This window comes from Perca flavescens, chromosome 8, assembly GCF_004354835.1.
Source record: "Perca flavescens isolate YP-PL-M2 chromosome 8, PFLA_1.0, whole genome shotgun sequence".
Classification (NCBI taxonomy): domain Eukaryota; kingdom Metazoa; phylum Chordata; class Actinopteri; order Perciformes; family Percidae; genus Perca; species Perca flavescens.
Window position 1 is genome coordinate 9,362,541 of NC_041338.1, and position 13,119 is coordinate 9,375,659.

Below are 13,119 nucleotides of genomic sequence, written 5' to 3' on the forward strand. Positions count from 1 at the left end.
AACGGCCCATATTTGAGCTTTATATAGTTGATTTATTGCATAAAAAAGTCTCAGAAGTGAATTTAGTAGTGCAACAGCAGATACAAAATTTATTAAATTTCTGAGATTTGCGCAACCTAGATTTAGAAGACTAACTGACATCAGATCAGTTAGTGGCCTATGTAAATTTTGGGCATTACAAAGTTAGAAGGTAGAACCAAATAAGGAGGAGTTGAGAAGTTGACTTCAACTTTTAGCTTTATTCAGATTCGCCCGTTTTCAGAGGCAGTTTCAAATTGTGAGATTTGCAGAGGAAAGAGGTGTCAATGGGATTTTGAAGTTCTATATATGTCCTATTCATCCACCAAACCGTTTTTCAACTATGACAAGGTAAAATCGGGTTTGCATTCTATCACCCCTTTAAAGGGAAATTAGACTCTCTGTAAGTGAAGAATAGGGAGATCTTGAAGCACCATGCTGGCTTATAGTGATAAATTACAACAGAGTGGAGCCTTGTTAAGCCAGAGAAGCTGCAGATCACTTTTCAGATGAAACAACCCGGGGTCATACATATTGACTTTTACTACCTCAAGCTCATTCTGTAAATAGGACTGTCCCTCATGCAACTTGCCTTGTTAAAAGAGAGTTAAAGCAGTTTCTGAGGAAGAGCCTTTTGAAAATGGCACCTTCAGCATTGAGACAATTTAAGAGACTTTTATTAGGGCCTAAAGTCGGACATCGGTCAGCTAATAGGATTATTAGGGCACATGTACCGACAATGTTGAAATTTAAATTTAAGTTTGGTATTATTCTTATTAGGGCCTGAGGACGGAAGTGGGAGGAACCTATTGTTTTTGTAAAGATTGTTTTTCTGCTGCACAATCACATTTTGAGGGATTTGGGATGCTCAAAAAACGAAAATTGGCACACATACAGTACACCAGGGCTCGACATTAAGGCTTGTCCGCTTGTCCGGGACAAGTGGATTTTTTGTAGGAGAAGTGGAAGAGAAATTTACTTGCCCCACTGGACAAGTTAAAACTCAAATAAAACAAAATGCCACTCATTTCGTCAATGTTACAGAATTGAAACAAATACATATTTTACCCCACAATCCCGGGCAGCGGGTCGGCGGGCCGCTAACGTTAGACCCAGCCCGCTGTTCAGCGCATTCTCCGAAAGCGAAGCAGCATGAAAGCACGGCAAGCTAGCCGGTGTTAGCTTGCTAACTCCACCTTAACGTTACCTCCTCGCCACATCGTTCACAGAAAACAAGCTGAAAACAGAAGTCACTCGTGGCGATAGCAATGTGCTTTGTGTGGATGAAGCATTATATACGTTATTATGTGCCACTCATTCCGTTTATGTTACAGATTTTGCTTTACCGATTTGAAACAAATACATTAACTAACGTTAGACCCAGCAGCAGCGGAAGAGCGGACCGCTGACGTTAGACCCAGCCCACTGTTCAGCTCCTTCTCTGTAAGCGATACAGCATGAAAGCACGGCGAAACCAGCAAGCCAGGCAGCCGGTGTTAGTTAACTAACGTTAGCATGCTAACTACGATTTAACGTTACCCCGTCCCCACATCGTTCACAGAAAACGAGCCGAATAAAGCTGTCACTCGTGGCGATAGAAGTGTGCTTTGTGCGGATGAAGCATGAAGTTAATTTGACTCTTGACGGCTGGCTCTCTGTCTCGTAACGTTACTAGCTGCTCCGCTACTTGTTTGTAGCGGATTAAATATCAGGTAATAATCAACTGTAAAGTAGCTACACCTTTTTAAAGGATCCCTTGGCAAGTGAAATTGTAGAAAAAAAAAAAAAAAACACACTGACACCAACATTTAGTGGCAAAATCCATTGTTATGTCTACAAAATTATTTTAGATATAGTATAAGTTCAAGTCACCACTACCTCTGGTCAAAATATTGAATTAGTATCTCAATATATTGACTCAGTATCTCAGAATATAAACAAAGAATATCAAAGTAATAAGAAACTATAAAATATTGACTTAATCTCAATATATTGGCTTAGTATCGTAATATATTGACTTAGTAACTCAACATATTGGTTCAGTATCTCAATATATTGACTTAGTAACTCAGAATATCTCAATATATTGACATAGTAACTTAGAATATTGACTAGGAATCTGAAAGTAATGAGAAACTTTAAAATATTCACTTAGAATCTCAATATATTAACTTCTGCACACCGGCGTGCAAAGTATAATTTTGTATTATGAGTCTGGAGATCCTTTTTTCTTGTTGAAGGGGAAATCTATTCTTGGGACACATTTGTTTCTACTGTTTAAACTGAATTGTATTAATGTTGATAGTGTTTGGATGCTTTCAATGGTTTCTTCAAATTCTGCATTAGCAAAACACAAAAGAAATTATAAAATGATGAATCTTTACCTGGACATGTGACTTTTGTTCATGGACAAGTGAAACGTAAATGTACTTGTCCGAAGGACAAGTGCCTCAAAAAGTTAATGTCAAGCCCTGCAGTACACATATAAAGTACAGCTAGCACTAGGCAACATGACAAAGGCACAGACTTTGAGAGTAAAGATAATAATTGAGATAAATTGAGACCAATTTATAAACCACTTATTGTGTTTTGCCCTCTGAAAAAAGCACTCCTCTATGTTACTCACTATGTTCAAAAGATTGTGTCTTCCGGTGACTTTCCCACACAGAAACTCGAGTGAAGATCATTACCTCTTCTGAGGAGTCCACCATGTTTTTTTAATTCTTCTGTTCTCCTTAGCTGCTAGCAACTGCAATCACATAAGGCTTGTATCATTTGGATGCGCCGACAGTGTTGTTGTCATTACTTAGAATTCCTCATTGGGGCGACAGAAACTATGCACTATAGCTTAAATTAGATTTATTGGGGACACTGGAATATGTAGAGTCCTGTGTGCAGTGGCAGCCAAACGTATTTGACCAAAACCAACCTTGTGTTTATGACTCATTGAAATGAATGGTCAACTCCAGCAGCAGACTTAGGGAACTGGTTGCAATGAGGAATAACAACAAGGGAACTGCACCTGCATGATACCATTTTTAAAACTGCTCTCGACAAATGCAGAACCTTTTCTAATAATAACCTAGCAAACTTAAAAGAAAAAAATGAGATATAAAATGTCAGGATGCTCTTCTAACAGTATCTGTTGCTACTTGTTTTTTCTTTTCCTGTGTAGAGCCCTCAACGTGTATGATGTCGGAGTGGATCAGCTGGTCTGCTTGCAGTGTGTCCTGTGGGATGGGGACGAGGTCTAGAGAGCGATATGTCAAACAGTATCCTGAGGATGGCTTGCTCTGCCAGCTCCAAACTGAGGAGATAGAGAAGTGTGTTGTCAACGATAAATGCTGTGAGTCTTAATGCATTGCTGTGTGCATTTGTGACTCTGTATTTTTCTTATTATAACACACTATTTATCACATTATAACGTGAAAGGTTTCACGTGATTACAATAAATTATCACGTTATTAAGTAAAACTTTTCATGTAATAACAATTTATAGTGTTGTAAAATGTTACGTTTCATGTTATAACGTAATAATGTATCTTGTTAGAACATGAAACTTTTCACCTGGGTCGAATATTGGACGAGTTAGCGTTATCAGCTGAATAGCTTAGTGCAGACGCTAATGGATCCGAGAGAGTCTCTTGTACATTACCCCACTAATAATGCCCGAAATGATACCAAACTTATACACTAGTACAAATAGGTTATGCATTCCTAAAACGATGGATTGTAAAGTTTGTAAGTACACCAGAAGTTTATGTAAATAACGCTTCTGCTCTCTGCTGTTGTTGTTGCTGCTGTAAGACGAGTGCATAGGGACGTCTACAAATTACAACACCGAAAAGAGATACAACAAAAATATTTATTAATTTAACTTATTTTTTAAAGTAAGTGCTGTAGTATAACTAGCAGGATACAAGTTATAATTGACGTAAGTTTGGAGACATTACCTTATTTAATCATTAAATTAATAAATATTTTTGTTGTATCGCTTTTCGGTGTTGTAATTTGTAGACGGCCCTAAGCACTCAGTAGCAGCAACAGCAGCAGCAGCAGCAGCAGAGACGAGAAGCCAACAGGCAAGTGTTATTTACATAACACAACTTCTGGTGTACTTACAAACTTTACAATCCATTGTTTTATGAATGCATAACCTATTTGTACTAGTGTAGAAGTTTGGTATAATTTCGGGCATTATTAGTGGGGTAATGTACAAGAGACACTCTCGGATCCATTAGCCCCTGCGCTAAACTATTCAGCTGATAAGGCTAACTCATCCAATGTTTGGCCCAGGTGAAAAAAGCTTCTGGGGGGGGTGTTTGGCTCGAGGTCATGGTGCAAAGGACCCTAGGGTGAAATTACTCCGAACCATCACTTTAAGTTCTACTTCATGCTTGGACTTAGACTCATTCTTCCTTCTCTATGTGAAAAAAAAGAACATACATAATAATGATGATAAATATTGTCTGAAATGGAGCAACTTATTTGACTTCAGCAGCCCTAAGTGGCAATTTGTGGTTCTAATCCCTTTTTCGCTCAATATTAGGACCATTAGAAGGCCCTATTGGAACTGAAGGAATTATTAGGGCCCGAGCGCCGACAGCAGCGAAGGCCCTATTGGAACTGAAGGAATTATTATTATTTTCCCGGCAAATGAATTGCCTTTTTGAAGGGCTTAACATATTCAAAAACTCACCAAAATTGCCGGTAGCATCACGTCTGGTGAAAATTTACATATTTTAAGGTTTTCGGGAATAGGCGCACTAAAATGGCTCGCTAGCGCCCCCTACAAAGTTAAAAGAAATTGAGCCCCTGCAATGCGTTTAACGTAGACTCACCAAACTTGGTAGACATATGACGCATGTCAAGATGTACAAAAAATGTCATTGGAGCCATATCCTACACCCAACAGGAAGGCCACCATTTTGATTTCAAAGAAATTAGTGCAATTTTGGCCATTTCCACATGGCGTACTTTAACGAACTCCTCCTAGAGATTTCATCCGATCAACTTCAAATTTGGTCTGTGCCATCGTAAGACATTAAAGATATAAAGTTATTAAAAGAAAAAAATTTCGTCATACGGCCTGGCGAAACTTTTCAGGATTCATAAGACTGTATCTCTGAGGACAATTTTTGGACAAAATTGACTCACACTCATAGCGCCCCCTAGTGGCAACAAGAAGTAGGCCTAAAAGTCAAGGTGCTATACTTTAATGAACTCCTCCTAGAGATTTCGTCCGGCAGACTTCCAACTTGGTCTGTACCATCTTAACACCTTAAAGATGAAAATTTATTAAAAGAAAAACTTTTCATCAAACGGTGTGGGCGTGGCGTGGCAGCCATTTTGAGTGTTTAGCGATGAACGAGAAAGTGGCTGTAACTACAGTGTACATTGTCATATCTGCTTGAAATTTCACAGAATCAACAAGGGTCCAGGCCTGAGGACATATACATGCCATTATTGACTTTTGGTCATAGCGCCCCCCGCTGGCAACAGGAAATCTGCCTTATATGACAAACATCATTCGATTTAAATGAAACTTAGAATGTGTGGTCTACATGTGATACTGAGCCGGCCCCTATAATATAACCACATCCACTTACTCAGGTCACGCCCACTTTCATAACATTTGAACCGTTTAAGGTAGAGTCTTGTGTGAGGTGTCATTGAACTCAGCAGAGAGTTCATTATTCATTGGTGATTGTTTGGCCTGCCCCTCTGTGCTTAGCCATGCCCCCTTTCATAAATGGTGACCCGTTTAAGGTAGAGTCTTATTTGAGGTATCAATGAACTCAACAGAGACTTCCTTTTTTATTGGTAGAGGTTTGGCCTGCCCCCTATGCATTGGTGATGATTTGTAGTGTCTGAGTGCCATGCAAATGCACGGTCGCAAGGAGCAGCGTCTACCAGTAACCCCAACGCGCGCAGAGTAGTGAGGGCCCGTCCAACGCTGCTTGCAGCTTTAATTGATATTGTTTTTTGGGTATTTTCCCTTCTCTACAGCACCAAGCACCTGTGTGGTGACTGAGTGGGCTGAGTGGGATCCCTGCAGCATCACCTGTGGCTTAGGTATGAGAAGACGTGAACGCATGGTTAAGATGCCTCCTACAGACGGATCAATGTGTAAGACCGAGGTGTCCGAGGTGGAGAAATGCATGATGCCAGAATGTCGTAAGTAATATTTATCCTTTCGTGTTTTTTTCTTTTTTTAACACTTTTATTTCCTTTTATCAAACAATACAGTGACATGTCATCCCAAGTTATACAAATAAACAGAAAGATAAGTAATACCGGGCAGAGAACAGAAACAAAAAACAAAAAAAATCTGAAAGACAGATCACACATTAAAATTTTACAAATATTTACAGTTTGTTAATGGGTCCCAGGTTTTGCAAAATCTCCTTGTACAGCCGTTGAGATTGCACTAGATTTTTTTCATCAAATCTTTTTTCTAAGATACATTTTTTATTTGGTTTTTCATTATAAACAATAACAACAGAACAGAACAACACACTTGAACAAGAACAACCCCCCTCTCCCACCCCCCACCCTCCACGGTCTCAAGGAAAAAGAAAGAAAAGACAAACAAATAAACAAAAACAAAAACAGAAATCACACCCTGCCTAGTCGCCCTCCTCTACTTCTTGTGATGCTTAGATCATTAGGACTGATACCTGTGCTGCTGCACCTTTCCATAGGTCTATAGTCGATGGTTTGGCTTTGTTAATCCTTGCTGTAGAGAGCTCAAGCATAACTATGTCCAGAAAATACGCCAACCACTATTTTATACAAAGCGAGTTGGGGGGGGGGGGTAATCATCAAATCTTTAATCCATTCGTTATGTGAAGGAAGAAATACATCCTTCCATTGAAATAGTATGGAAGGTGTAGCTAACAGAGGGTAAAAAGGCAATTACCTTCTGTAAATGAGCAGGAAGATTGGAATCCTCTGAGAATGCATAATATTACGGCCATAAGACTTGGAGATAGTGTCAAAAAGGATGACCAGAAAATATGGTAAATGGTCGCTGTGGTCTGTTTGCACCTGTCACATATAGGGCTTAGGTGTTTAGGTGCTTAAAGGTACAATATGTAACATTTCTGCTTTAAAATGTCTAAAAATTACCATATACCTATGTTTTTTATTTTTATGAGTTGTGTTCTTACACTATCCCAAATGTTTCCACCAAATGTCAAACACAGAGAAATCTGTTTTCAGACACGGCACGTTTCCTTTAGTCGCCCATCAGTGGCATCATATAACCTTTCACCCTCCAGTTACTCTAACGTCCGTCAGAACACTGGCACCAAGATGATACGTTCAGGAGTAATTGTAAATCATACAATGTCACAGAAAATAAATACTTGTAACCGTAATACTGCTTTTTCTTGCCATACAGCATCATTTTGTGATTAATTACATCCCACTTTTTATCACAGTAATACAACAGAGACCTTATCTATTTTGAAAGTTCAATATCGATACCAGCTTAACATTACTACAATGTGCTAACGTTGATGCTAAAGCTTTGTGGGTAACATTATGAGGTTACAACATTGTTCAACACGCTAATAAAGTTATTTTTAGTATGACTGTTTCGACCACATCTAACAGGACTGAGCTAACCCATGAATAACTTCACTAGTAACGTTAATGTTAGCTGTATAGATAGACGATTAATCTAATGCTAATTTAGCCAAAGTAGCACACCCCGGTCTGTCTGCCTCACTCCCCCGGTGCAGAGAGACTCAGTTGGGATGACAGCTGACAACAGCCCCGGGACATATAGCTAGCTAGTTACCGTTAGCCCCCAGTCAGCTATCAGCCAGCTACTTTCATTACAGCAACCCCCCGGCCAGAACTTATCTCCAGTGCCTGGTGCTTACGACGCTAACGGCAGTTTAATTAAACGTCGGGAAACAGACTATATCAGACCCAGCACCGAGTCATAACAGCGGCCATCCATAGCGGTAGCTAGCTACATCGCCGTAGCACTACCGGTGTATGTGCCGAAAATCTCCTCCCTGCCGAATTTCTCCCCCCTTCGCGTTTAGCTGTCTTTACGGTTAGCTAAATTAACCCGACAAAAGGTGGGTTAAGCACCAAAACGAAAAGTTAAGATTACTGAAAAGTGAAGGTGAGATAATTCCGGTCAGCTGGGAGATGTTCTGCTGCTGCACAACAGGCATCGAACGTCCCCACCCACACCCGTCTCTCAGACTTGTTTAGTAGCTAGCTAGCGTTACAACAAATCCCGTCTGTCCCGGTGTTGAAACCATCCAAAAGGTGACATTGATATGTGAAATATTTTGTGTTTTAGCTGCTGGCTACTGTTAGCTTGCTGGCTCACTAGCTAACTGGTCAGCTACAAATAAAAATCTAATTAAGAAAAACTTAATTATGTTGGGGAAACTGCAGCTATTTTATTACAATAACATGAATAAACTTGAATGGGTAAACTCGTCCGTGAACTGATGCATTCTAACCGGCAGCGAAGGTGTTTAACACTAAAAACTCCCATAATTCCACGCAACTTCCCAATGTCATCAAAAGTCCAGTTTTACCGTCCGTTTTGGTTGAGAGACCCCTAGCGGCAGAAAGTTACATATTGTACGTTTAAAGTTTAGCTTTAAAAAGTGTAGCCAGTGCAATACTTTATTAACTGTATTAACACAAACTGTATTAAGGCATGTTTTGAGCATATAGAAGAGGAATGAATGCTAGAATTAGCCATGTCCCATTCATCATCCGAGAGCGGGCCACCTAGATCAATTTCCCATTGTTCCCGAATATGAGATAGAGAGGGATTATATATTTTCATGATCTAAGTATAAATCATTGAAAATCTACCTGTATTTAACGTATTGACTGCTTAATAAAGAATCCAGTCAAGATAGTGTGGGGATAGTTGGAAAATTAGCTAACTTATTGAGTGCAAAGTCCTAATTTGTAAGTAATGAAAAAAGTAAATATTAGTATGGAATTTTCTGGATATTTGTTCAAAGCTGGCAAAAGTGCCAAGTATACAAGTCCCCAATGCTATGTATACCCCCATCATACCAAATTTGGAAGCCTTTGTCTAATAATGGTTGAAAGAGGTGATTATTTATTATGGGTGACTGTATAGAAATGTTCTGAATGTTTAACAATGTATAGTGATTGGGTTACAATTATATTTCCATTAATATTATTGATTAGTGATGGCAGGCTTTGCTTGTTGCTTTTGAACAGTGTCCTTTGCTGCTGATGGTTTGTCTTCTTTGTGGTGGTTGACCTCATGATAGCCACTTCAGGCCATTTACTGTGTGCGTCAAAAGCTGCAACAAACATTCTGTCTTCGAATAGACCTGCAAACTCTATGTGCACACTGTACTTTTAGCTATGTCTTCAATCTCTTGTCCATGTTTGTCCACCAAAAATAGCTTTTTGCTATCTTCTTCATTCTCATTATTTCACTGTGTCCTGCATGAAGTTGCTGCAATACTTTGGTTCGGAGTGAAAAGGGAATAATCCCTCTCCTCCCCCAAAGCAAACATCCTGACTGAACTGACAGTCCTGACCGTTTTCCAACAAAGGCCTTTAAGTTTGCGTCATCACCAGCAGGTTGGCCCTTGACAATCATGTCAATGACAGCAGACAACACAGGGTCAGTTCTGGTCTCCTTTTTTTACTTGAATAGCTAAAACAGGTTCCTTTTCTATCTCCCTGAAGTAGAAAAGGTCCACAGTGTTTGACTCTTGCTTTGTGACAGGGAGTGGCAATCTGGATATACCATTTGCATTGCAATGAGAGTCTGATTTGCAATACATAATGTCATATGAGTGTCCTGACAACAGCAACGCCCACCACTGCAGTCGGGATGCAGCAAGAGATGGTATCCCAGTGTACGGTCCGAGGTCGTGAGAGGTCGGTGGTCTGTAAGGGTTGTAAACTTCCAACCAAACAAGTACCAATTTAATTTTCTGACTCCAAATAAAATGCTCAGAGCCTCTAGTTCCAGTTGAGCATAATTAGACTTTGCAGTGTTTAATGTATTTGATGCAAAAGCAATCTGCTTTTCCTCACCGAATGGCAGTATGTGAGAGTTCACCGCCCCTAGACCGTAAGGAGAGGCATCGTAGGCAAACTGAATCCGAAGCGATGGGTTGAAGTAGGTTAGAACTTCTGATGTAGTCAATGCATCTTTTGCCCTCTGAAAAGCCTCCTGACAGCTGGCTGTCCACTTCCACGCGTTCTCTTTGCCTAGCAAGTCATGTAATGGTTTTAGAAGTCATGCCAGGTTGGGTATGAAACGTCCATAATAGTTCAACAATCACTCCCTTCAACCTGCTCAGGATTTGATCCATATCTCGTTGGAACAGTGATACCGATAGCTGATGTGAAAAGGCAGTCTGCAGTATCTGAAAAGTTCTTTATGTGTATTAATAGTCAGCCTTTCACATGACTGTTCTTCCACATGCATTTGTAGTAAGCCTGATTGAGGTCGATTTGGCTTAATTTTTGTCCCCCATTTAGTCCAGCAACAAAAGTCATCAATAAGGCCCCAACTACGCCTGGAAGCTCTAGGACCGCTTGGAGTCAGCGCATGAGTTCACCAGAGACAAGCTACAGTGTGCTCGAGCAAAACAGAAGCGGAACTACGACGTGCATGCCAGAGGACGTCATTTTGAAGCCGGGGAGTTGGTCTGGGTGTACACAGACAAAAAAGGCAGGTGCCCAAAGCTGGACAGTGTATGGGTTGGTCCTTGCAGGTTCCTGGAGAGACTGGGTGAAGTGGTATACAGGCTCCAGCTGCCTCCAAGAGGCAGGAAAGTTGCCCTACACCGAGACAGGCTTGCCCCCTATCAGGGTACAGCCACCCCCACAGGGGCACGTGGAACGCCGGACACAGCTCAATCTCATGCCCCCCCTGGTGACTCGAATTCCCCCTCTGACCCCCCACAGAATGGACTTTTGCCCCCTTTCCCTGTGAATCCAGAGTATCACTGTTTATATACAGTAGTTTGGGCCAGATTTGTCAGTTAAGTAAACGTGAGTTTAGATGCTGTGAACCCTGTCTACATGTCATCTTCCTATGAGAGTGAGCCGCAGGAGATCGTACACCTGTAGTTGGCTGAGAGCTAAGGTGGGGGGGTGGCTGTTGTTAGGTCCTGCAGGAAGAGAAGGGGTGTGAGAGAAGAGCTAATGGGTGGCTAGTAATGTCAGGTAACGTTAGTTGACTTAATGGTTTCTTTGTTTTGGCATTGGTTACGGCCCACAGTAGCCTTATTCAGGTCAGTAATAAAACCTACAGTAAACTGGCTATAACGTCTCACCGGCTGTTTATATATTTATACAATATTTACCTTCATATCATCACAGTTTTCCATTAATGGGTTTTAAACACATAGTAAAATGGCTTTTAATTAATTTTGTTACGAAAGCTCAGCTCATTCTCAAAACACTCATCACATGCAATCGAGTAAAAATCACACTTGATCTGACACTTGATTCAATTTGCTGCACAACTGTGTTCCTGGAAATGCTAACGTTGAATTCCTGCATTTTCTTTGGGCACATTATTCCCGCAACTTTAGTGAGACACTGTTTTATGAAGTCACCATCTGAGAAAGGTTTCCCGTGACGGGCAATAAGTTGAGTTAGCTCGTAACTGGCTATTGTGGCACTTACTTGTGTTTTGTTAGCATGGAAAAAATAATGTTGAGTTTGCAAGCTAGCTGCCATTTACTTAACTTTCTGTTCTTGCTCGGCAGTGCAGGACGTGTAAGTCTGAAGTTTGGTTTCATAGTGTCGTCGTACATTATAATCTCTAATAATCTCCCTTGATTTCTATGAAGAAGTATTCATTTTCCCACCGTGTCTGAAATTTTCTGCACTCACTTGCTATCTTCTGCACTCACTTGCTATCTTTGGTTCTGCCGTTTTTGGTCACCTGTTGCTAAATTCTTTTTCGATTGCTCTTTTTTGTGGAGAAGCTGCTTTGTTCAAGGCAATGCAAGGCAGCTTTATTTGTATAGCAATCACTAAAAAAGGTGATTCTGAGCATTTGTAGATATAACGTAAATCTGTTTGTATCTTTACATGGAAATGTATCATTTGAATTTCATTTGCATTTTTTTCATTTACATGCGTTATTTAGTTATCCCAAGTACAAACACTCAACAAACAATAAGCTTGTTTCATTTACGCTGTTCCGTAATACCGCGAACTGGCACGCACACCTGTTCCCTCCTGATTGAAATTAAACAGCAGACCGCATTTCCAGAGGCTGAGTTTATGGTTGAGTCGACTGAACGTTAAGGTAAGAATAACGTTTGTCAAGTAAGTTAAATTAGATATCAGGCCTACTGTCATTGTCAAATTAAACGAAAAGACTCTAGAGTCTTTTCTCTGAATTTGAAGATGAACGTTAGCAAGTGGCTTTCCTCGAGGCCTGCTATCGTATTAGCAGCTAGCCAACTAGCTGCTAATACACCTCAAAATAGCTATTTTTAAAATACTAAGAAGGCTCGACACAACATGACACGTTGCTTGTGGTATTATTAGGGTCCCTACACATGAACTCGTGTTGTATGTGTACCCTGGATTTATTTAAAATGATGTAAAGATAATGTGTCTGTTTGACAGCAAACAAACCATGTAGCTAAACAGGCAAGAAAAGAAACTCAGCTTAGCCTCTAGCTGTTATTGAGAGAGCAAACAATTAAAACAAAACATTAATATCCAGCGTTATGTCTTATCTAAGACTACAGACTGTCAGTAAGTTTCTTAGACTTGGAAGTAGCCTACCACATTAATGACAAAATAGCTGGTTTTGAGAAGCTACGAGCAGGAAAAATATTCAGTACAAGCCTAAGCCTAACCCTAACCCAGAAATTGACATGCAAGTCTATGAGAGGCAACGTCTTTCTGCACAGTTCTGACTAATTTATTCTAACAACTGCTGAATAAATGTACAATGTGCTTCAGAAAAGATGTGAATGAATGCAAGAAACAGAAATAATCTGCAAAGAGATAAAATTAACATCAGATAAATGATAAATGTGGAAGACTTAAAATAAAGAAGTTTAGGTCAATGCAAATCTGAAAACTTGA

The 13,119-nt window shown here is 40.1% G+C and overlaps 1 protein-coding gene across 3 annotated transcripts in view; it reads left to right on the plus strand.

Moving 5' to 3' along the window:
- The window catches only part of LOC114560050 (spondin-1), a 290,808-nt gene that overhangs the window by 234,240 nt on the left and 43,449 nt on the right, over nt 1–13,119 (plus strand). For all 3 annotated transcript variants that reach the window (XM_028585198.1, XM_028585200.1, XM_028585201.1), the window contains exons 12-13: nt 3,194–3,364; nt 6,028–6,195. In XM_028585198.1, the coding sequence (XP_028440999.1) occupies nt 3,194–3,364; nt 6,028–6,195 (339 nt within the window). The remainder of the gene's footprint in view (nt 1–3,193; nt 3,365–6,027; nt 6,196–13,119) is intronic.